Raw genomic sequence first — 21,142 nt, 5'->3', positions numbered from 1 at the left:
CTTTTGCTGATGTGAATAGTTGGACTGTATTGTAATGTTCCTTTCTTGTCTTGAGAAATTCTGTGGCCTGTGATTATCTTTCCTTAGCGTTAATTCGCCAGGGTTGATCAAAATTTGCCAAGTTAAACACAATTTACTATCATAAAACTTGATAGATATACTTGAGAAAGGAAGTTTTCAAGGAAGTTAATTTTGAATTTGATTTTTCTAGGTGATTTGATGTCTATTTATAATGATTAAGTAGTGTTTGGAAACACGGTTGAAATTGTGTTTTTTAAAAAAATTATTTTTTTTGTTTAAAATTATTTATTTTATATTTTTAGATCATTTTAATGTGTTGATATTAAAAATTATTTTTAAAAATAAATAAATAATATTATTTAAAAATATTTCCGAGCAAAAAATACTTTCAACTACAACCACGTTATACTCTTAAACACCTCTTAATGATGTGATGCAACTTGAAGTGCAAACCTCTTTAGTCTAACCATGTTATATGCTATAAGAGGTTGCAATTATTGTCATATTGTTTTTGAGAAAAAAAATCAAAAATTAATTAAACCAAAAATAATAATAATTGAAAAGCATATTAGAAAACCAAAAATAAATTAAATTAATCGAGTTTAGTTTCAATTTAAAGCTTTTGATACAGATAGAATAAATAAATAAAAGATGTTGTTTATAACATGATTTCATAAGAAATAATATAAAAGATGTTTCATTTTAAAAAAAAAAAAAAAAAACCTTGTAGTTTATAATGGCAGTAATACTTTCTTCTTCTTTTTTGTCTCCAAACCCTTAAGATTTGCATCATTTTATTAAAACATGAAGTTCATATTCTTCCTAATGTATGAAGGATAACAAGTTAGGTTTTACATACAATAATTTTTTGTGATTACATTTATTTATATATGTTGTTGAATAAGTTCATATGTTTTTCTTTTTTATTTTTTTTATTATATTTATATATATTGTTAAGTATATACAATTATCTAATTCTTTTTATGAATTTAGTTTGTTTTTACATCTTATTCTATCAAAATGAATTTGATTTTAAAAGCCTATAAAATTTTATTTTTTTTAAAAAGAAAAAACTACTAAGTTTTTGCTAGTTTTTTTTTTTTAAAAAAAAAAAACTAAAAAAAAATTGTTCAGTTTCAAATATGTATGTGTGTGTCCACACACACATATTTGGTTTATTTGATTTTTTATCAAAAATTTAACAAATAAAAATGATATTATCCCTATTATAATTGTTTATGAAGTATTGTGTTAGAATATATTTTGTTATAAAATGATAAATAAATAATATAACATAATAAAAATATTCTAAAAATTTATTTTTATTTATATTAATTTATGGCTTTTCTAAACTGGTATAATATGTTTTTTTTATAAGAGTGGTTCTTAAATTTAGAAAAAAAAAACATAGGATAATAATATATGCATATAGGCATGCTATCTTTTTTTAAAAAAAGTGATACATAAAAAAAAAATTAAAAATATAATTACATAAAAAAATTAGCATATTTGACATGGGTAAATAAAAAAATGAGTGAAGAAAGTTATTATTTTAATTAAAACAATAAGTGGACCTTATAATAAGTGGATGCGCTTTTGTTTAAAGACTTCTTCTTAAGGTTAAAAAAGTGTCTCCTTCCTATTAGTACTGTAGTATATTTAGTCCCTTTTCCTTAGAGTGCTCTAATTTAATCGCTGAAGAAATGAAAATTTTTAATCTTTTTTCTGTTACATTTTTTACTCTTAAAAATAGAAAATTAAGTCTTCCCCCTTCAATATGAAACATTTGGTCCTCTTCTCTTCTAAGAATTTTAGTTTGGTCCTTAAAAGAAAAAATATTTATTTGAGTAATGAAAAATATCTTGTGGATATAATACTTACCTAAAACCTATAAAAAAAAAAAACTTAATTTCAATATACAAAAATTGATCCGAGAATGGCATTCATGTAATTCAATTGAGAGAAAATGGCCCAATAAGTAGCTTACTATAATATAAACATAGAAGCCCAACAAACCCCAAAATGGACCGTACTTAATGAGCCAAGGCTTAAAACACCAAAGCCCAAATACAAACACACTAAAACCCTACAGCCCGAGCGAACACACCACAAATTCTTTGAAACCCTAGTTTCCATGCCACCAAACACTTAACAACACCCCCTATATATACACAACGAAACCCTCACAACTTCTCATTGGTTTTTCCTCTCCGCCAGACAACATAACGCAGATCTCAAAGCCCACCATGGGTTTCTTCCTTCTCCCCTCTTTTTTTTCGTTGTTGTACATGTTTTCTGCTGATTTCTATCGTGTTTTAGTATAAAAAGTCTTGATATTTTGGTTTCTGATGTGTTTTTTATGGAAAAGAAAGAGTGCAGTGATGAAGCAAATTGTTTGTGGACTAGAGTTTCTGATCTGGGTTCTTCTCCCAGAACTTGATTACTAACCCTTGGCTGTCTGAGCACCTTTCTTGTTTGTTTATTCCTCTCTCTACCTCTCTTGTGTAATAGTTTAGGTGTTTTTGAAGGAAAAAAAAATGTCTTTTTTGGTCAATTGGGCAAATGATGATAACATAAATATCTTAGCGGATTTCAGTGAGATTTTCGAGTCAATGATCTGATTGTTACACACACTGAAGCCCTTTTGATTAAATCCTATTTTTTTGATCAGTTTTCTTTTTTATTTTAAAATTGATTTTTCTAGCTTAATGCCTTTTGTATTACAAGGGATGTGGTTGCTGTGATGAGGTTAAGCACTAAATGTGTTGAAGAGCAGTGGACAAGTACTTGGTACTTGCCGTGAGCTCTCATTTACAAACGACTTCTCCTTCCACTGAGCCTCTCTAATCCCATTGTATAATCTTTCGTTTAGTTGTGTTAAGTGTGTTAATTATGTTAAGTGAATTGTTAATCGGGGTTAATTGTATGATATATTGCACCCATTACCAATTCTGGGGGATTTATCAGTTCCTCTTGGCATAATGGCTCGGGTGCTAGAACCATATTTTGTGGCTTATCCTGATTAGTGGCTGATATCCGTGTCATTTAATCCTGGAAACACCACATACATTTTCCTGCACAGTAATGGCATATTATGCCCTCAAAGCGCGCCGGCCCTTGCCTATAATCAGAAGGATGGTGGAGAGTCGACTGTTGGATTTTGATTAAACCTCGTCGTAGTTTTCCAGGGTTAAGTCTAATTTGAAGAACATTAATCTAATAAAATTTATGAAATCAAAATAAAAACAAATGAAGTGACGTTAAATTTCAACTTCCCAGTATTTGGGAGGTATTTTCTAAATAAAATTTCAAACTGATTCATGTAGTTGATGCATGTGTAACTAGGTGATCTAGCTGGACATGTAAAGATGTAATGGAATGAAAAGACAAAAACAGTAGGTACCTAGAAGACAAATGTGCTTCGGTAATGAGACTTTAAATATCACAGGACCACTAAAATGATATTGATGACAATGAAACTCTTAATATTATTATAAAAATATTTAGAAAGATATTGATGATAATAAAATTTGTAATATCACTAAACATGCTAACAAGATGAATTCAAATTCGAAGTAGTCATAGCTTTAGAGATAATACTGAAATGTTTGTTAAGATAATACTGAAATGTTTTTTTTTTTTTTTAAAGAAGTGGATATCCAAACTAGTTTATATTTTAATTAATTTTATGGATATAAACATATTATTTTTAGATTTTTGTACTACTGTTTTTTTTTTTCGATAGTGTATAAATTTATCAATATCTTTTCCCTCTCTCTCTCCTTTCTTACTTTTGTGCCATACTAGGTTTTTTGATATAGCAACCTCTTGCGATTCATTTGAAGAACCTTTCTGATCAGGTGTTCAAGCTTGCAAACCACCATTTCCATGCTTGGAAGAGAACTAAAATTGACAACAATCTGGGTTCCATGGAAGATCCACCATTTCCATGCTTAAAGAGAACTGACAACAATCTTGGGTTCCATGGAAGATTTGTTCTGTGCATTTTGTTTGACACACCTTCTCATCGGATCTGAAGCTGCTTGCACAACATGCTCTCACCTGTAGGATTGTTTGCCCTTTGTGCCGTTGTTGTTTGCCTGTAGGATTGTTTGGCTATTGAGTTGACTGGCCACCTGTGCTGCTTGTTCATAATATAATTTCTTTTGTAGGATGAACTTCCATAAAAGAACTGTATAAAATCGACTGTCAATTAGTTACAAGTACGTATACATGAACCCTAGCAGGACTATTCATTCGTTATGTCCTTATTTGTTGTGACAAGTCAAACAAACTTAGAAAGAATATTGTGAATTGTGAGTATGAAACTGTGTATCCTCATCGTAAATGACCCACTGATGCAAATCGAAACTGGTTATAACTATTTCTTGCGTGAAAGGTAAAGGCCTGAAACAATAACCACACCAGCAACTGCAACACCTAGAGATGCAAGAACCTTCCGAGCTGAAACAGCTGGTTTCTGTGAAGGAATTTCCATGAGATCCTTCAACTGCAACAATGGGAAGGTAGAACTGGTGAGTCTTAAAGAGTCAGAAAATCTAAGTGATTGGCACACAAGGACAATGCTAATCTGGTAAATTTTAAGGTTTCATTAATAAAACTAACTGTATTATGTGTCAGACTTCTATCATTAATTGAATTATTAATGGACTAACTAACAAGTTTGGAATTCTGTAATCAAATAGCACACAACTCAAAAAATATTCTCAACCAACCTCAACAGGTTGCCCCCAATGTTTCTTAATCCCTTGCAAATGCCCCTTTCCAACTACTGCAACGACTGAAGTGTGTTCTTTAGCAATTCTTAGCAGCGTTGACGACATGTACCTGAAAGTTGAAATGGATATAAAAATTTCATTCAAAAACAGAAAAGTTCTTCATAAGGAGCTCGTACCCCTAAACTATCACAGTTGTTCACAGAGAAGCAGTTCCTGATTAACTTTCTGTACATAAAAAGATGAAAGGAACATGAGTTCCGGGTGGATTTTTCCAAAAAGTTTTCACAGAACATGAGCATGTAGGTCAGACATCAAACTATAAACACGCTCCTCCAAAGTGAAATAGGCAATAGAAGTTGCAAAACATTTCTAGCAATTCCATTCCCTTAGTAAACTCATATAGAAACAGAAAACTGTTCACCAATAGACTCTGCTTCTTCCTTTTTATAAAATCCAGGAAGGGATTGTCATCTTTTCACAACTAAAAAAGTATCAAAATACAAAAATAAACCGAGGCAAAAGACTACTAACTGATCTCGCTCATGCACAAGGGTATCCATTAGAGTGGGGAACTGCTTGCTCATTTCTTGAATGACTAGAGTCAGCATGTCAACATCATCCATTTCTTTTAGCTGGAAATAAGCAAACAAATTGACTGTCATCCACAGTTCAACAATATTGAATAATTTCAGCAGCTAAGGAAAAAAAATTAGAAGTTTTTTGGAGGAAAATAAGTAAAGAAAAGGGAGCTTATTTACCATTTTGTCAAGATCCTCAGAGCTTGGTAAAAATAACGCTTGAAAAAGTAACGAGTACAACAATTTTACTTTATGCCAAAGTGGCATTTTACCCCATGTCCTTTGCAAAGTAATCTGTTTCAGTTGATGCCATCAGAGTCAGAGTAGTTTGTAACAGCAGTAAAAGAAAGAAAAGAATAGCATCAAAAGAGAAGAGAAGAAAATTAAGTAAATAAGCTCATAAAATGCTAGGTGGACAAGAATTGATAGAGATTAAAATGTGAGTTTATTGTTTTACACCGTCTTCATGCATGAATAAAGAGCTGAAGAAGCAATCCAGCAATAAACATTTGACAAATCCACTAAACACGAAATGTATCAATCCAAAAGCCAGGGTAATGATAGGCACTTTAGATGGATGGCAATATATGCCTGTATGGGGAATTGTTGGCCCTAGATTAGCAATAAGATATGCTAACCAGACTAGGAAAGTAGCCAGTACCAAGCACAAAAATATGCACACCTGCATCCCATGTATCAAATCTCAGTCAACCTTCATGGTGGTTAAACCATACTCTCTTTTTTTTGCATATTATTTTATACTTGAAAACTGATTGCAATAAAAATAAATGCTTGGGTATAGGGATACTGGCATTAGATGTAGATTTTGGACTAGAAAATGCAAATATGGGTAGAGAAATTAGGGGCAGCTGTAGCGACCAAGCATGCGATGGGCAGACCAAAATTAAACCTCCTAATTGGCCTTCAAGGAGGTAACTGTAAATTTTTTTCTCACATCCTCAAAATCAGCCTAAAGGAGACTATACCACTAAATTTCTCTTACGAGAAAACTAGATGTGAATGGCATTCAAATAAATCTACTATATTCATAAACACAACCAGGAATTTCTATTGCAGTAACAGGAAAGTATTCCACCCAACTCCCAAGCAAGAAGTGGGCGGGACAACATAGTTAAGCCAGATTAATAGATAATCCAGCATATCAATGTCAAAAGCAACAAGCACTTCCAACTGGCAATACAGCAAAAGGATCTTACCTGTACAGGACGATCACCAAGTACTACCTTACCCTCATACTTTCTCGCTTCTTCAAATGCTACCCGGAACTCAGAACCAGGAAAAACTTCAAGCTTATCGGAAACCTTACATATAAAATAAAATAAAAGTTGACCAAATAATCTTGATGCAATAGTTAACTTATATCACTATCAAGTTTAACATTGCAGTCTTGATCGAAAAGCACAAATAAGAAATTCATCTTAAACACTTACCTTTGCAAGAAACCAGCTATAAAGAATTCCAAATGTGTTATGATTTTTCTTCCACATCTCTATCATTTCCCCCATTGTTGGCACCTGAACAATAAAAAAAAAGAACACATCAGAATATGAAAACTTAAAGGTTAAAGAACATTAATGAAAGAAAGCAAGAAACTTTCTGGAGGCAGACCTTTAAATTCTGAGGAGTAAGCACAGCCACTCTACTCGCACACAATTCCAGAAATACAACCTGTAATCAACAAATGCTAGCTTCACTTTGAGGAGACTTCATGGGACAAGTAAAACACATAAAAACAATCTAAATGCAGGCAGCTAACCTTCTAAAAATAGACCTTTGCATTAATATTTGGAATCAAAATGTTATTGAAGTTTCACAAAAAGGGAAAAAGCACCTGCGGTTTCAAGTAACTGACTACAGCTTGTACTTCCCGGCATGATTCCTACAATTCGCAACCCAGCAAAAATATCAACATAAAAATTTACATATTTTTCAATTCTTTCTTGATTTTGCAAAAATTTACAAGATTAGCCATTTGATACTCACTTGAGCAAAGATTTACCTTTAGTCAAGCATCCCAAAACAACAAAAAGTTTTAAAATTAGGAATTTCAACTTTTTCCTTCACTTTCTCAGCAATAAAACAGAAAAATGAAATCAAAACCAAATAAAATACACATTCTTCAATGCCAGTTTAGTTTTGCAGAAAATACAAAAGTAGCCTTTTTAGGCTCACTTAAGCAAAGAATTTCCTTTACACTTAAGCAAACTTCAACAATTTTTCTATTTTCCCTTCACTTTCTCAGCAACCAAGCATAAGATTTAAACCATAATTAAATATTATACATTTTTCAATGCTAGTTTAGTTTTGCTAAAACTTACAAAATTAAAGAGTTTGTACTCGCTTGAGCACATAATTTTTTTCTTCTTTCTCAGGTATCCAATATTAACACAAAAGCTCCAAAAAGTTACAGAACCAATACTTCCCTCACTTTTCTTTCATTTGCTCCGAGACAAACAGAAAATTCAAATCAAAACCAAATATTTTGCTCGTTTCAATACTACTTAATTTTGCAAAAGTTCACTAATCACTCGTTTTATACTCGATTAAGAAAAACATTTTTCTTTTTCTCGATCTAAGGAATCAAATACTAACACGACAAGTTTCAATATCAATAAGTTCCGTGCTTTTTTTCCTTCACTTTCTCCATCCAAAACACAAAAAGTTTATATGGAGACTGGAAAAAGAAAACAACACAAAGAAATTGTACACATTATTCAATCCTAGCGTAATATTCACTAGCCATTTTAACTTCATTTTGTCAGCAGCCCAACAGAGAATCTAATAAATCAAACTAATTAATTCACACTGTACAATACAAGTTCAATTATTTTGCCAAAATTTACCAATTAGACATCTTATGCTCACTATTAAAGCAAAGAATTTTCTCTTTCTCAATCTCCAGTATCCCATGCTAACGCAAAACACAAAAGTTTCTCACATTTTCCTTCACTTTCTAAGCAACCACACAGAAAAACATAAATTAAAACCAAGTAATTCACATTTCCATTACTTTATTTCTGCCAAAATTCAACAAAAATAAGCATTCTGCACAGGAAAAAAGGTCCCAATCTTTCCAAATTTCTCGCAATTTCCTTCATTTTCTCAACCAAACACACACAAAAAAACAAAACACAGAATTTCAATTTTTCACCTGAGAAACATGAGCAGTACCAACTAAATGCACGACACAAGTGCCACCTTCAGCTTTCGACTCGCACGTGAGAACCATAACGCTTCGTGAAAGTTCCTCTGGTAGCTCCTTCCTCCCCATCACGACGTCGTTTTTGTTATCATCCTCGCTAAGTTCATTAGCAACATCAACTATGCTTTCGCTTAAATGATTATCGTTATTGCTAGGGCTTTCGATGTGAACAAAATCCTCTTTAGAAGGGTTCGGATCCATAGGATTCCGGTTCGGGTCGGCAATTATAGGATTGGTGGGTTTTTTGGTAGCAAAGGTGATAATTTGGGGGAACTTTCGGCGTGAGTAGATTGAGTGAGAGAAATTGAAGGTGGTTTGGGGGTGGCGGTGAGGGAGTTTCGTGGTGATGGTAGTGAAAAATCGGTGTGAATCGGGTGAGTTAAGGAGGGAGAGTTGTTAGCGAGTCAAGCACTTCATTAATCGGGTTTTTATGGTGGTGGAGACTTTATATAGACGCTGACTCGGTGGTTTTGGTTACCATGACGTGGTGATACCTGTCTTTATAGGGCTTCGGTGGGTCCAGTTTTACGTGGCTGACTTGTTTGGACTTTGGATGCTAAACAACAGTGAAGTGTTAATTCCTGCTTTAACTTTATTTGATATTTTTTTTCTTTTTTCATGTTTTCATCTATTCTTTTTTTATTTTCTTTTCAAACAAATAATTTGTATTGACAATTTAATTTATTTTTTAAACTAAAATAAAACTTATTTCATTTAAGAAAAAACCAATTTGATAAAAAAAATATTCAAAATAAAACTTAACTGGGACAAATTACAAGTTATATAAACTTTTATATTACCTTGGTAAATATTTGAAGAAATAAATTTTTTTTTTCATTTTAAAATTTAAATTCATAAATAATTAAAGAACATAAAATATCTTTTAATTATTAAGTTAATTTGCATTTTTAGTATGAGGAGTATTTGAAATTGTGATAACAATTACTTTTTTCAAATGATTTTTTTAAATATATTAAAATAATTTAAAAACATAAAAAAATAATTTAACATAAAAATTCTCTAAATGCATTTTCTGACGAAAAAATCTACTCCAACTTTGTATTCACTAGTTTGTCAAAAAATCACGAGTTAATTGGAGAATTCAGAATTATATAAAAGCATGGACAGAACAATCTCCTCAAAAAACTGTGCATCCTGTTCCTGAATTCATTTGATACAAATCGAAACTCTGGTTAGCTATTTCTTGCTTGAAAGATAAATGCTGAACCAATGGCCATACCAGCAACTGCAAAAACCTTCAGAGCTGAAAAGGGTGGTTTCTGAGGAGGAAGTTCAAGAAGATCCTTCAACTGCAACAGCGGGAGAACTAATGGTAAACAAGGTGGATGCTAATCTGGTTGTTCTTATGATTCCATTAAATATAAACTAAGGGTATAATGTGTCAGATTTCTATCATTGATGGACTAACAGCAAACAAATACATCACTCGAGAAATATTCTTAACCAACCTCAATAGGTTGCTCCCAATACTTCTTAATTCCTTGCAAATGCCCTTTTCCTATGACTGCTACGACCGCGGTATGTTCTTTAGCGATTCTTAGCAGGATCGATGACATGTACCTGCAAGTTAGCCAAATAGATATGAATAAATTCATTCAAAAATAACTTTGTAGAGAGCTCGTACCCCTGAGCTTTAAACAAGTTAATCACAGATTAGAGATTTCAGATTAACTACTCTCCTGTCCATGAATAGAGATGCAATGAGTATGAGTTCAAGGTGAGTTTTTACAAAAACTCTTGTACCAAGAGTATGTAGCTTTGAAATCAACTATAAACACGCTCCTCCAAAGAGACTCGGGCACTGGAAGTTGCAAAATATTTCCAGCAACTCTATTCCTTTTGTAAACTCATGCAATCAACATCAAGCAGAGAGAAACAAAAAAAAAACACGATTTCTTAATGGACGCTGCTTCACCCTTTTTATGGAAGGCAACAACAGAAAAGTACCAGATTACAAAAGTAAATGACGGGAAAAAAATATTAACTGATCTCGTTCATCCACAAGGGTTTCCATTACAGTGGGGTACTGCTTGCTTAGTTTTTTAGTTGAAATAGTAACCTTCTTAACATCATCCAAGTCTTTTATCTGAAAATAAGGGAACAAATTGACTGTCAACCACGTTTAGAAATCTTCAATAATTTCTGCAGATAAAGGATAAAAAAGGAATTGGCCGAAAAAAGTGAAGGAAAAGAGAGTTTAGGGATTTTACCATTGTGTCGATACTCTTAGAGCTCGATGAAAATAATGTTTGAACAAATACAGCACACAAGAATTTTACTTTATGCCAAAAAGGCAACTTACCTTGTGTCCTCCTGAAAGTAATCTGTTTCAGTTACACCATCAAAGTCAGATTAGTTTGTGCCAGCAGTAAGAAAAATGAAAAAGAGTGGCATCAAAAGAGAAGTGGAGAAAATTAATTAAAGAAGCTCACAAAAATCGCTTAAATGGATGAGACTTGATAAAAATGAAAATGCAAGTTTATTGCTTTTACACAGTAATTCATTCAAGAATCAAAGTTGAAGAAGCAGTCCAGCAATAGAGATTTGACAAATCCAATAAATTTATCCACTCAAAATGCTCAGTCCAAAATACAGAGTAACAGATACTTTAGATGGATGGCAATTTGTCTGGATGTGGAAGTGTTGCCCGTAGATTAGCACAATGAAATGCTAGCCAGATTATGAGAGAAGCCAGTACCTAGCACAAAAAGACATAAAATGCATCCCACGCATCGAATCTCTCAGTAAGCCTTCATGGTGGTTAGACCATCCATTTGTATTTGATAATAGACTTGAAACATTATTGCTAGCAAAATAAATGCTAGGCTATAGGGATATTGGCATAATATTATATTGATGGTCATTTTGGACTAAAGAATGCAAACCAAATGGATAAAGAAATTAGTGGGGACACTAGACTTGAGACATAGTTCACACATGTGTAAGGTCGAAGATGATGGAGGATAGCCTAACCCCAAAATTATTAGATTTTATTTCGGTTTATTATTGGGCTAAATTTATATTATATTGATGGTCATTTTGTTTAGAGGGTTATAAGCCCAATTATTGGTGTTGGGTTTATTAGTGTTTTACTATTTATGTGTTTTTTCACATTATGGACAGTTAATGATGAATTAAGATATATCTGTGGATTTCTCCTCCTCCTGCCTTTCCCTTCCCTTCTCTTCTTCTTCCCAGCACCTTCTTCCTCTTATTTCTTCCTCTCCTTTTCTTTTCTTCAAATTTTATTGTCCCCCGTCAGAAACTAGTGTGGTTGTACAAAGCAACCAAGTGACCAATTAGGCAAACCATGAAATTAAACCTCATGATTGGCATTCAAAGACATGGCTACAATTTTTTCAGTCTCAAAATCAGCCTAAAGGAAGCTACACCACTAAATTTCTCTTATGAGAAAACTATAAGTGAATGGCAATCAAATGAATACTGCTATATTCATAAACACAACCATGAACTTCTATTGCAGTAATAGCAAAGTAATCCACACGCTCCCAAGCAAGAAGTGGGAAGGGCAACATGGGTTAAGCTAATTAATAGGGAATCCAGCATATCAGTGTCAGAAGAAACATAGCATGGGTTAAGTATTTCCAACTGGCAAGACAGCAAAAGGATCTCACCTGTGCAGGGCGATCACCAAGTACCACCTTGGCCTCACATTTTCTTGCTTCTTCAAATGCTACCTGGAACTCAGAACCAGGAACAACTCCAAGCTTTTCGCCAACCTTACATAAAAAGAAAAACAGAAGTTGATCAAATAATCTTGATGCAAAAATTAACTTATAACATTCTCAATGTACAATAATCTAGTTTTCATTGAAAAGCATGAATAAGAAATTCATCTTAGATACTTACGGTGGCATAGAACCAGCTAAGAAAAATTTGAGGCGCATTTTGTGTTTTCTTCCACTTTTCTATCATTTCCTTCATTGTTGGTACCTTAACAACCAAAAGTAAAGACACCAGAAAGTGGAAAATTGAAGGGTAAAGAACATAAATGAAAGAAAGAAAGCAAGAAACTTTCCAGGGACAGACCTTTAAATTCCGAATGGTAAGCAGACCGACTCTACTTGCACACAATTCCAGAAATACAACCTGTAATCAACGAAGTTGCGAATCTTCATGGGACAAGTAAAAGCCAGAAAAAAAATTTAAATTCAGGCAGCTAACCTTCTAAACAATGACCTTTGCATTAATATTTGGAATACAAATGTTATTGAAATTTCAAAAAAAAAAAAATATTGCAAAAGCACCTGTGGTTTCACATGACGGATTACAGCTTCTACTTCCCTGCATGATGCCTACAACTCACAACCCAAACAGAAAAATCAAGGTAAGCAATTTATAAATTTTTCAATTCTGGCACAAATTTGATAAATTATAAATCCTGCCATTTTATACTCACTAAAGAAAAGAATTTCATTTTTTTCAAGCATCCCAGAACACAAAAGGCTTTAAATTTTAATAATCCCAGCATTTTCCTTCACTTTCCTAGCAATCGAACAGAAAATAAAACGAAAACCAAATAAAATGCAAGCTTCTAAATGCCAATTTAGTTTTGCAGAAATTACTAAAGTTAAGCCCTCTTAAACCAAGAATTTCCCTTTCTCAAGCACCCAGAACCAGAAAACACAAAAAAAACATGGACTTTCTGCTTTCACCTGAGAAACATGAGCAGTGCCAACTAAATAAACCACACACTTGCCACCCTCAGCTTTCGACTCGCACGTGAGAACCACTACATTTCTAGAAAAATCATGTGGTGGCTCCTTCCTCTCCGACGCGACGTCGTGTTTATTATCATCCTCCCTAAGTTCGTCAGCAGCATCAAATATGCTCTCGTTTTTTGTGGCAAATGTGGTAATTTGGAGGAATTTGGGGGGCGAGTAGGTGGGTCGAGTGGAATTGAGGGTGGTTTGGTGGCGGCGAAGAGGAGATTTAGTGGTGGTAGTGCTCGAGAAGAACCGGTGCGATTGTGGTGAGTTGAGTTGGGTGAGTAGTGAGCGAGTCAACCGCTTTACATATCGAGTCTTCATCTTTGTGAGGTGTTTATACGGACGCTGACACTGGCAGTTCTGTGCATTATAGGGCTTTGGTGGGTCAGGTTGATTAGCTTGTTTTATTTATATTTTTTTGATTGATAAATTATAATTTAGTCCATAATTTTATAATGAATTTGTATGTTAATCCTCTTTGTTTTGAGAAAATAAAGTAATTCCCTTTACCAAAGTTGATTTTGAAAGTTCTAAATTAAAAAAAGTGTTTTTAAGTTTGTATATTAGTAGGTGAGGTTGTAAAATTTGGTTAGACATAAACGATGGTTAGAAAAATAATTAAATTATCATAAAAAACAATTGGAAGAACAATTAGCTTTTCTAAATAAATAAACACAACAATCCAACCAAATGCCTTTTCTAATTATTATTTTTTTTTAAAGAAACTACAACGATTTTGAACAACTTACTAATTAGGGACTAAAAAACGATTATAGGGACTCAATTGATAAGCCTTTCAAACCTTAGGCATATTAACGTAGTTCATCCTTCTACTCCTTCACAATACCTTTCGCTTTCTAGTTTCTACGCCTGCAGTAACCTTCAGGCGAATCACTCTCTCTCTCTCAAAAGCTTTCTCCTTGCAAATTGTTTTTCTCATAGATAATATATAAAAATGGCGGAAAGGAAGCTCTTCAAGACGAAGATATGCGTATTATACCGAAAAGGCCGCTGTCATCGTCAAAATTGCTCTTTTGCTCATGGAAACGCCGAGCTTCGTCAATCCATGCCTTCTCGTTATGGTATCTTTGCTCTTCGTTCCGTTTTTTCTCGCTGTGTAACCCTATTTACTGCTATTTTGTATAATTTTTAATCGTTTTGTTGTTTAGTTTTTCTTTGCATTATTATTGGCTGTAATGTGTTCTATACTAGGTTTCAATTATTCTTATTCTTCTTCTTCTTCTTCTTCTTCTTCTTCTTATTATTATTATTATTATTATTATTATTATTTAACGTAAGTAATCAAATTTGTGTGAAATGTTTTTGATGAGATTGGTTTTTTTTTTTTTTTTTGTATTATTCATTTAAAAAAAAAAAATGTTTGGTTGGGTATTGTGAACATAGTTGTTGATAGATTATTTTGTGAATGGGTGTAGTAAATTTTACTTTTTATTTAATATTCATTTGTTTAATTTTGTGTTTTTGAAAATGTTTTAGTTTATTATTGTTATGAGTGACAATTTATGATGAATACTTGTTTTCCAAGTGATTATGCATGAGTTCAGAGAAAAAGCAGTGCGGTAAATGTGAAGTAGGGAATACAAATGAGGAGAATTCTTCGATTTGGATTTTATTGATGAGTGATTTGGAGACGTAATCAAAATGACTTTCAGCAGATTTTTGTTTCATTTGATCAGCAGTATCAGGTAGTGATTTGGAGATGCATCAAAATGGCATCTGGAGAATGTGTTTCGTTAGTGTCAGCTACTATTGGCTTCCTTCAGAATGGATATTGCTCATTGGTTAATCTTAGAGCTGGTTCCAGTATTTTTTTTGTCTCGGGATCTTTATTCTTGTTCATCATACTATACTGTATCTGCAAAATGGCAAATAATTTGGTGAAGGATTGATATTAGCCTCGTTGGAAATTTATAGCCTGTGATTATATGGACATAGCAAGCAACATTGTCGGAGTTCTCAAGTCTTATCTCTAGTACATTCAGTAGTCTATATCCTGGTGGAGCTCATTATCTATTATGTCTCCTTGAATATCCTTTTCAAGCGATTTCTACCGGAGAAAGTATGCATTGTTTTGCGGGAGTTATTTCATGAAGAAACCAATTCTTCTTGCTGATGGTATATTCGTTGACATTCTCCTGTATTATGGTGCTGGCAACAAATCTATATTATTCGGATTCTATTATTTTGCTTATTGTCATCAAGAAGACAGAGTATACTGACTTGTCTCATTTATCGTGCAAACATTATACCACAAGATTTTACCATGGAGACATCATATTTCTTATTGCTAATCAAGAAGTCAGGACATATTGACTGGTTGTATTCAATAGATTCTCATTATTTCTTAATATGGCACCGGAGAGCAATCTGTATTATTCAGCTTATATTGTATTCCTTATTCCTCATTAAGAAGTCAGAATATATTGTCTAGTCTTACCCAATGCGACTTCTATATTTGAAGGGTTCTCTTCCTGGTGTTATATGGTAACCTTCTTTGTCAATTCATAATACATTGGGATAGTATCTTATCCCCTTTGGAATTGGCAAGCAAGCATTAGTACTATTCATTGCTCTTACTAATTTTGTTCCTTATGATGGTAAGCTTGGGATCATTATGATTTACAGGTCCTCCGGTTGCTTTAACTGAAACGTAGAAGATACTAACCTGCTGTACTGGAATTTATTCCCTTATTGTAGGTACGCGGGACTATCGAGGTGGTGACTTGAGGGATAAACTTGATCAAAGGCTTTCTCCTAAGCGCCAGTATTCCCCAGGAAAAGATGCAAACAGACGAGACTCATTTCATGGTCAGTAATCGTGTCCTTGTAACTTGTCCACATCTTCTCTTCATGCAGTTGTAATTCTGTCCCCTCTTTTATCTCTGGGCTATGGATGAGTAGAGTAGTGCTTTAAATTATGAATGTGTTAACATAAATTATTACAGGATAGCTAGAATATTTTATGTAGTTATCTTTATTAATCCGAACACATATGTAGTTATCAACTCAGTTTCTTTTGTCATATGACTACAATTGTCCCCTGATTTTTCCTTTCTTGTTGGCTGCATTTGTTTCAGGATCCAGCCCTTCCAGGTCTCTTGAGAAAAGCAAGTGAGTCAACACAATTCCACCTTTTACTGGTTTTAATTTATTAAAGGTTCCATAGGTGTTGCCTCTATGAAGATATATCTTCCCTTTTGGGTTTATGGCTGTGCTATTGGCTTATGTTTACTTAAGCTTTTATGTTCTTGACTGGTGTAGTATTATTTTTTGTATCCTTTGGAACTTCATAGAGAGAGCATACCTACATCTCCATTGAAGTGTTCAAGAGACTTCATAAAACTTTGAAATTTCAAACAGAAGTTTGTCACTGTACTTTCTAGTATTGCTGGAGCCCAGCCAGTGTGGATTTCATATTGAAGAGTCCATATCTTTCTTGATAATGGTTGATTGACTTGGCAAGAATACTTAAGATATTTTTATCCATTTCATGGTATGAATGATCTGGTTGTGAAACCTTTTAAATCTACAGCTTGGAAGTTGTGTTAATTAACACTTCTACATGGTCCATCTATGCCATTAGATGGTGTGGCTTCTAAGTTTAATATGTAAAGGACTGTAGTTCATTGTACACTCCAATCTAGTGGCTACAGTTAAAATGTGGCATGTTTGGTGAGTTATTGAAAACTGTTTGTGTTAAAAAGGTTTGAGGAAACAAATATGGCAGTGCTTTTAGAAATATCTTTGCTGATTCTATAAACACATATTGAATACATAATGGCACACAAACTAAATTTTTATGTGCTGTTCTGTTTTCATGCCCACACTGTATATATTTGGCTTCCAAAAAATAATTAATTTTGCTCCTTTTAAAGTGACAGAAAACGTAGGAAGAAACAGCAGTATGATGGCCAAAGTGATTTCTCTGGGAGTCTGAAAGTCTCAGATAGGGCAGATGACCAAGTTAAAGAAAGAAAAAGTGCATCATCTGAGGTTAAAAGAGATCTGTTTGAATATTTTTATGAGGGAAATTCCATTTTCATTTATTTTTTAATTTTGGAACTATGTGCAGCTAAAAGAAATGCAGTCAAACATCAACAAGCTTGAGCACCACAAATCTGAATTAATGGTGAGTGCTGCTCTTCGGTTTCTAGATTTTTTATTGCTATTCTGCATACAAATAATTTTCTTGTCATTGTTTAATTCTTTTATCTCTTTAACCTGTCAAGTTTGCTGTTTATTGACGGGAACTTATTATGTTTTCTCTTGTTGTTTCATGTTATCATCTATTGCAGTGGTTTGAGGTGTGCATTCCTTTGTGGAATTTTTTTTCTCAAGTAGTTTATAGTGGCTGAAATAAGTGAAATGTTGATCTATGATTATGAATTCTGTTAGTATGTTTCGTGAATAAGATCTATTAAAGTTTGACCAGCTTCAATTTTTATGCTATCCATCATGTGGTCTTGGGATGCATGTTTCATTATGATAATGTTAAAAGTACTTTCTTCTGACTGCATAACTCTAACATGTATCCCAAGAAACTTCTTTCAGTATTTCAAATATTACAATTATTCTAGGTTCCTTTTTGCTTTTGCGTTTGTTTTCTTTTCTGCTTCTCTTGGTTTTCTCCAAAAAGAAAGCTCATTGACTATTGACAAACATTGTTGATTATTTGAATATGTAACTTAAGAAGCAAAAATATTGTACTGAAATTTCCGGATGTTTTTCAAGTTCACTCAACTTTTGGGAGAGTGGTAATGAGAAAAGCTGTTTGACATGGGAAGAAGAGTTTACTGCAACATTAGTTGATTTGAAATCAGCTTGCTTACCACATAGGAATTAAAAACCTAGAGGACATGCATATTCCTTTTCCATAAATGCTTGAGTTGCCACCTCGAAGTGTTGAATTGAAGCATGAATCATTTTTCATATAGTGATTTGTCAATCTACATGTCTTCAAGCATCCTTTTTTTGTCTGCTGCCAACATCTTTTTCTTCCCTTATATTTGATGTTGTTGCCTTTTAGTTTCAAGAGAAGTAAAGACATTTTGACACTTGGTATATGTATTTTCTAAAGATCTTACTGGAAAAGAAAACTGAAGAAGCAGATAGTCTTACTTCTAGAATTCAGGAGCTTGAGGCTCAATTATCTGCAGAGAAAGAGGAATGCAAAAGGTAATTGCTAATATTTATTATCATAGCTTACCAATTTTTATCTATCCTTATGTTATCTCTCTACTACTCGATGGAAGACACACTTCTTTAGTTTTACCTATTTGCTCTTTGCTACTGACCATTCAGGATCACTTCAAACATCAAGAAGTTTGTCAAAGCATATAAGCACTATGTGCGGGCTCAAGATGAACTTAAAAGGCATTTTTCTTGATACCATTTCTCATTATCTTTCTGTGTTTTTGTTTGTTGGACACATTGTATCTTTCTTTGGTGGTTGGTGGTTTTCATAAGTTGCTTTATTCATGGAACTTTATAGGTCAGAAGTTCGATTTAAGAAGTTGGGAGATCAGCTTGTTTCTGGTACTGCAACTGATTGCAATGAAGAGGATTCAAGCATCAAAATTGTCAATGATGGAGAGATAAATGGTCATTGTGCAATCAGTGCACAGAATGAGATGCTAAAGCAGAATAATTCCTGTCCAATTGAGAAAAGTTTGGGTGGTAAACAGTATACCGCTGAAAAATCAACACAAGGTATATGGTGTCTTTATATATTATATAGTAAATGGAAATTTTGGAACCTTCAAATTTGATCGGTCCCCTGATCTGATGTCATTATGCATCACAAAGGATTAGCCCCCTATTACAAAAGGATATGTCATTGAAGATGTAGTTGAACATTTGTCAAGAAGAATAAGAAGCAAATATAAAGGCATGGAACAAGCAGCTGAATCTAGACCAATAAGTGTGAAAGTTTTTATCTTTAATCTATCTTCTTCATGTTGTTCCATAGCTGCATTATTTGGGCAAATGGTCATTCCATCTTTCCATCACACTGCTGTATGCTACCATTAATTATTTCCAATACTTTGATATCAATGGAACTTAACTTGAAATGGCCTTTTTAATCTGGTCATTATTACTGATTTTCTGCCACAAAATCACGTGCAACTTTCTAGGTATGTGCTGACATCTTGCTGGATTTTTAGGCAATTTAACCAATGGTGGCCATCCGGCAGAGACTCTAAGATTGAGTAAGCTTTCCCAATTTCATTCACACCCTGTTCAGCTGAATAGCAACCTGGAATTTGGGGTGGTGGACAATAGGAATAACAGTCATTTTCCTATAGGAAATGAAGGCAAGCAAAAGAAAGGAAAAGGTGTTTCCACCAGTATTCCCTTGGATAAGGTGATTTCTTCTTTCCCACTTTTGTTTTAGGTTTTCTTTATTTTCCTTTTGATTTTTGTCAATCATGACATGAGAGCCTTTTCCAGTAAAAATCAGAGATTAGCTTGTAACTTGAAGATGGTAAAAGCTAGCAAACAAGTGAGAAAATGTAGCCAGGAGAATTAAAAGGGAAAGGAAAATGTTGTTGGTTGCGTTTCCTGTACATATCATAATTTACACTATGCAAGGCAGTTCCACAGTGCACCAGTGTCAGCATATGCCAGGTCTTGGCTCCTATCAACTTGCAAATTATCATTATAAGCATTGTTGTAGGGATTGCCCCTCTCATTGGAATATTTATGTTACTATTGTACTGTTAGAAATTAGAACACTCAAAACAACTTTTATATAATTTTTTATTTATGTGGACAAGAGAGTCACCGAGTCATTGTCATTATTCATGAATTACAAGTGCAATGAATGGCGGACTAACTTCATGCATGTTTGAATGGACAGACCAAGGGTTCATGCTCAGTGCTTCACGTACCATCGACCAGCATGGCTGCTCGTGCAATTGATGACCTAGTTGAAATTGAAATGGAGGAGAATGTTGAAGCAGTTGAAAATATTTCTCGGGGGATTGTTAGAGGAGGTGCTACATATGAGGCCCGAAGCTTGCCATTTTCACTTCCCCCACCTCCTCCAATCCATCGAAATACCTCCTCAAAGGTTGGTTTGATAGTCTTGTCCTTCTGGTTGACTGTAGGCACTTGGTTACATTGGCACAACATATAATAAGAATACGCAGATAGTGATTTAACTCTATCCAGAATCTGATCTCCCCTTGTCTAATATTTTTTATCATCAAAAAAATGTTTATACATGTATAGAATTTGTCATGAATGATCTGTCGTGCACTTTAACATGTGGTATTTATCTGACTTGCTCCGGACTTGCAGTATGAGGGTGAAGATGAGAATGTAGATGTTGGAGGCCTAGAGGAGGAGATGGTGGATATCGATATAGTCTGATACCATAATGGCATTCCACCTCTATACTGTGCGGGATTGATCGGTGAGCTTCATGTGTATAGTTTTGGGTTTTACAACTCTCACTGTTTTTAGTTCCTAAAGACTTGGATAATAGTATTGCTATTATTATGGCAGCTCTGATTGTGTTAACATGGGGGTGTAGGGGCCATGCTAGTTTTACTTACATCACCTTATGCCTTGTACACATGGGGGAGCACATTGGTGCGGGCTGGTCTGGCACCTGCTTGTGCCTCGTATAGCCATCCTACCGCTGTACGATGCAGTAGATGCTATAGTCATTTAGCTTCTAGATGCATAACATGGCCATATTTCTGAATTTGTGAAGGCCAGTCGCAGGTGTCTGAAGATGTCACTTGTGCTTGTAATGAAAAAGGAGAGCCCTCAAGTAAATCTTGATCAGAATAATTTGCGAAA

The 21,142-nt window shown here is 33.8% G+C and overlaps 3 protein-coding genes and 4 non-coding genes across 9 annotated transcripts; 5 read left to right on the top strand and 2 right to left on the bottom strand.

The window, feature by feature from the left end:
• The first annotated feature begins 2,390 nt into the window (after nt 1–2,390).
• LOC118052963 (small nucleolar RNA Z157/R69/R10) lies at nt 2,391–2,491 on the top strand. The gene has a single exon (XR_004688289.1). It is a non-coding gene; the product is annotated as a small nucleolar RNA Z157/R69/R10 (small nucleolar RNA).
• Nucleotides 2,492–2,577: 86 nt separating this feature from the next.
• Nucleotides 2,578–2,663, top strand: LOC118052970 (small nucleolar RNA R11/Z151). The gene has a single exon (XR_004688294.1). It is a non-coding gene; the product is annotated as a small nucleolar RNA R11/Z151 (small nucleolar RNA).
• A 92-nt stretch (nt 2,664–2,755) lies between these two features.
• On the top strand, nt 2,756–2,863 carry LOC118052975 (small nucleolar RNA Z152/R70/R12). Its single transcript, XR_004688295.1, has one exon. It is a non-coding gene; the product is annotated as a small nucleolar RNA Z152/R70/R12 (small nucleolar RNA).
• Nucleotides 2,864–2,965: 102 nt separating this feature from the next.
• LOC118052982 (small nucleolar RNA snoR80) lies at nt 2,966–3,093 on the top strand. Its single transcript, XR_004688297.1, has one exon. It is a non-coding gene; the product is annotated as a small nucleolar RNA snoR80 (small nucleolar RNA).
• Nucleotides 3,094–4,200: 1,107 nt separating this feature from the next.
• Nucleotides 4,201–9,273, bottom strand: LOC118052809 (uncharacterized). The gene is made up of 9 exons (XM_035063892.2): nt 8,511–9,273; nt 7,191–7,238; nt 6,968–7,027; nt 6,790–6,873; nt 6,556–6,660; nt 5,519–5,632; nt 5,292–5,392; nt 4,758–4,869; nt 4,201–4,531 (listed from the first exon to the last, which is right to left on the bottom strand). The coding sequence occupies exons 1-9, from the start codon at nt 8,760–8,762 to the stop codon at nt 4,403–4,405; spliced, it is 1,005 nt and encodes a 334-aa protein (XP_034919783.1). The 5' UTR covers nt 8,763–9,273; the 3' UTR covers nt 4,201–4,402.
• Nucleotides 9,274–9,637: 364 nt separating this feature from the next.
• On the bottom strand, nt 9,638–13,703 carry LOC140954157 (uncharacterized). Its single transcript, XM_035063885.2, has 9 exons — nt 13,259–13,703; nt 12,851–12,898; nt 12,633–12,692; nt 12,453–12,536; nt 12,218–12,322; nt 10,793–10,906; nt 10,568–10,668; nt 10,031–10,142; nt 9,638–9,871 (listed from the first exon to the last, which is right to left on the bottom strand). Exons 1-9 carry the CDS (start codon nt 13,631–13,633, stop codon nt 9,755–9,757), a joined length of 1,116 nt encoding a protein of 371 aa, XP_034919776.1. The 5' UTR covers nt 13,634–13,703; the 3' UTR covers nt 9,638–9,754.
• A 445-nt stretch (nt 13,704–14,148) lies between these two features.
• LOC118052874 (zinc finger CCCH domain-containing protein 13) lies at nt 14,149–21,142 on the top strand. 3 transcript variants are annotated; one of them, XM_035063970.2, is made up of 12 exons: nt 14,150–14,394; nt 16,031–16,141; nt 16,411–16,444; nt 17,209–17,326; nt 17,406–17,462; nt 18,411–18,508; nt 18,635–18,706; nt 18,825–19,042; nt 19,498–19,542; nt 19,639–19,697; nt 20,193–20,405; nt 20,636–21,142. In XM_035063970.2, exons 1-12 carry the CDS (start codon nt 14,268–14,270, stop codon nt 20,705–20,707), a joined length of 1,224 nt encoding a protein of 407 aa, XP_034919861.1. In that variant the 5' UTR covers nt 14,150–14,267; the 3' UTR covers nt 20,708–21,142. The 3 variants fall into 3 exon arrangements, with proteins under 3 accessions (XP_034919854.1, XP_034919861.1, XP_034919844.1); XM_035063963.2 differs by having other exon boundaries at nt 14,149–14,394; nt 17,215–17,326; nt 19,498–19,697; XM_035063953.2 differs by having other exon boundaries at nt 19,498–19,697.

The sequence above is a fragment of the Populus alba genome, chromosome 7 (genome assembly GCF_005239225.2).
Source record: "Populus alba chromosome 7, ASM523922v2, whole genome shotgun sequence".
Lineage (NCBI taxonomy): Eukaryota > Viridiplantae > Streptophyta > Magnoliopsida > Malpighiales > Salicaceae > Populus > Populus alba.
Note: the sequence above shows the minus strand (reverse complement) of the source record. Positions and strands in the feature narration are given on the sequence as shown.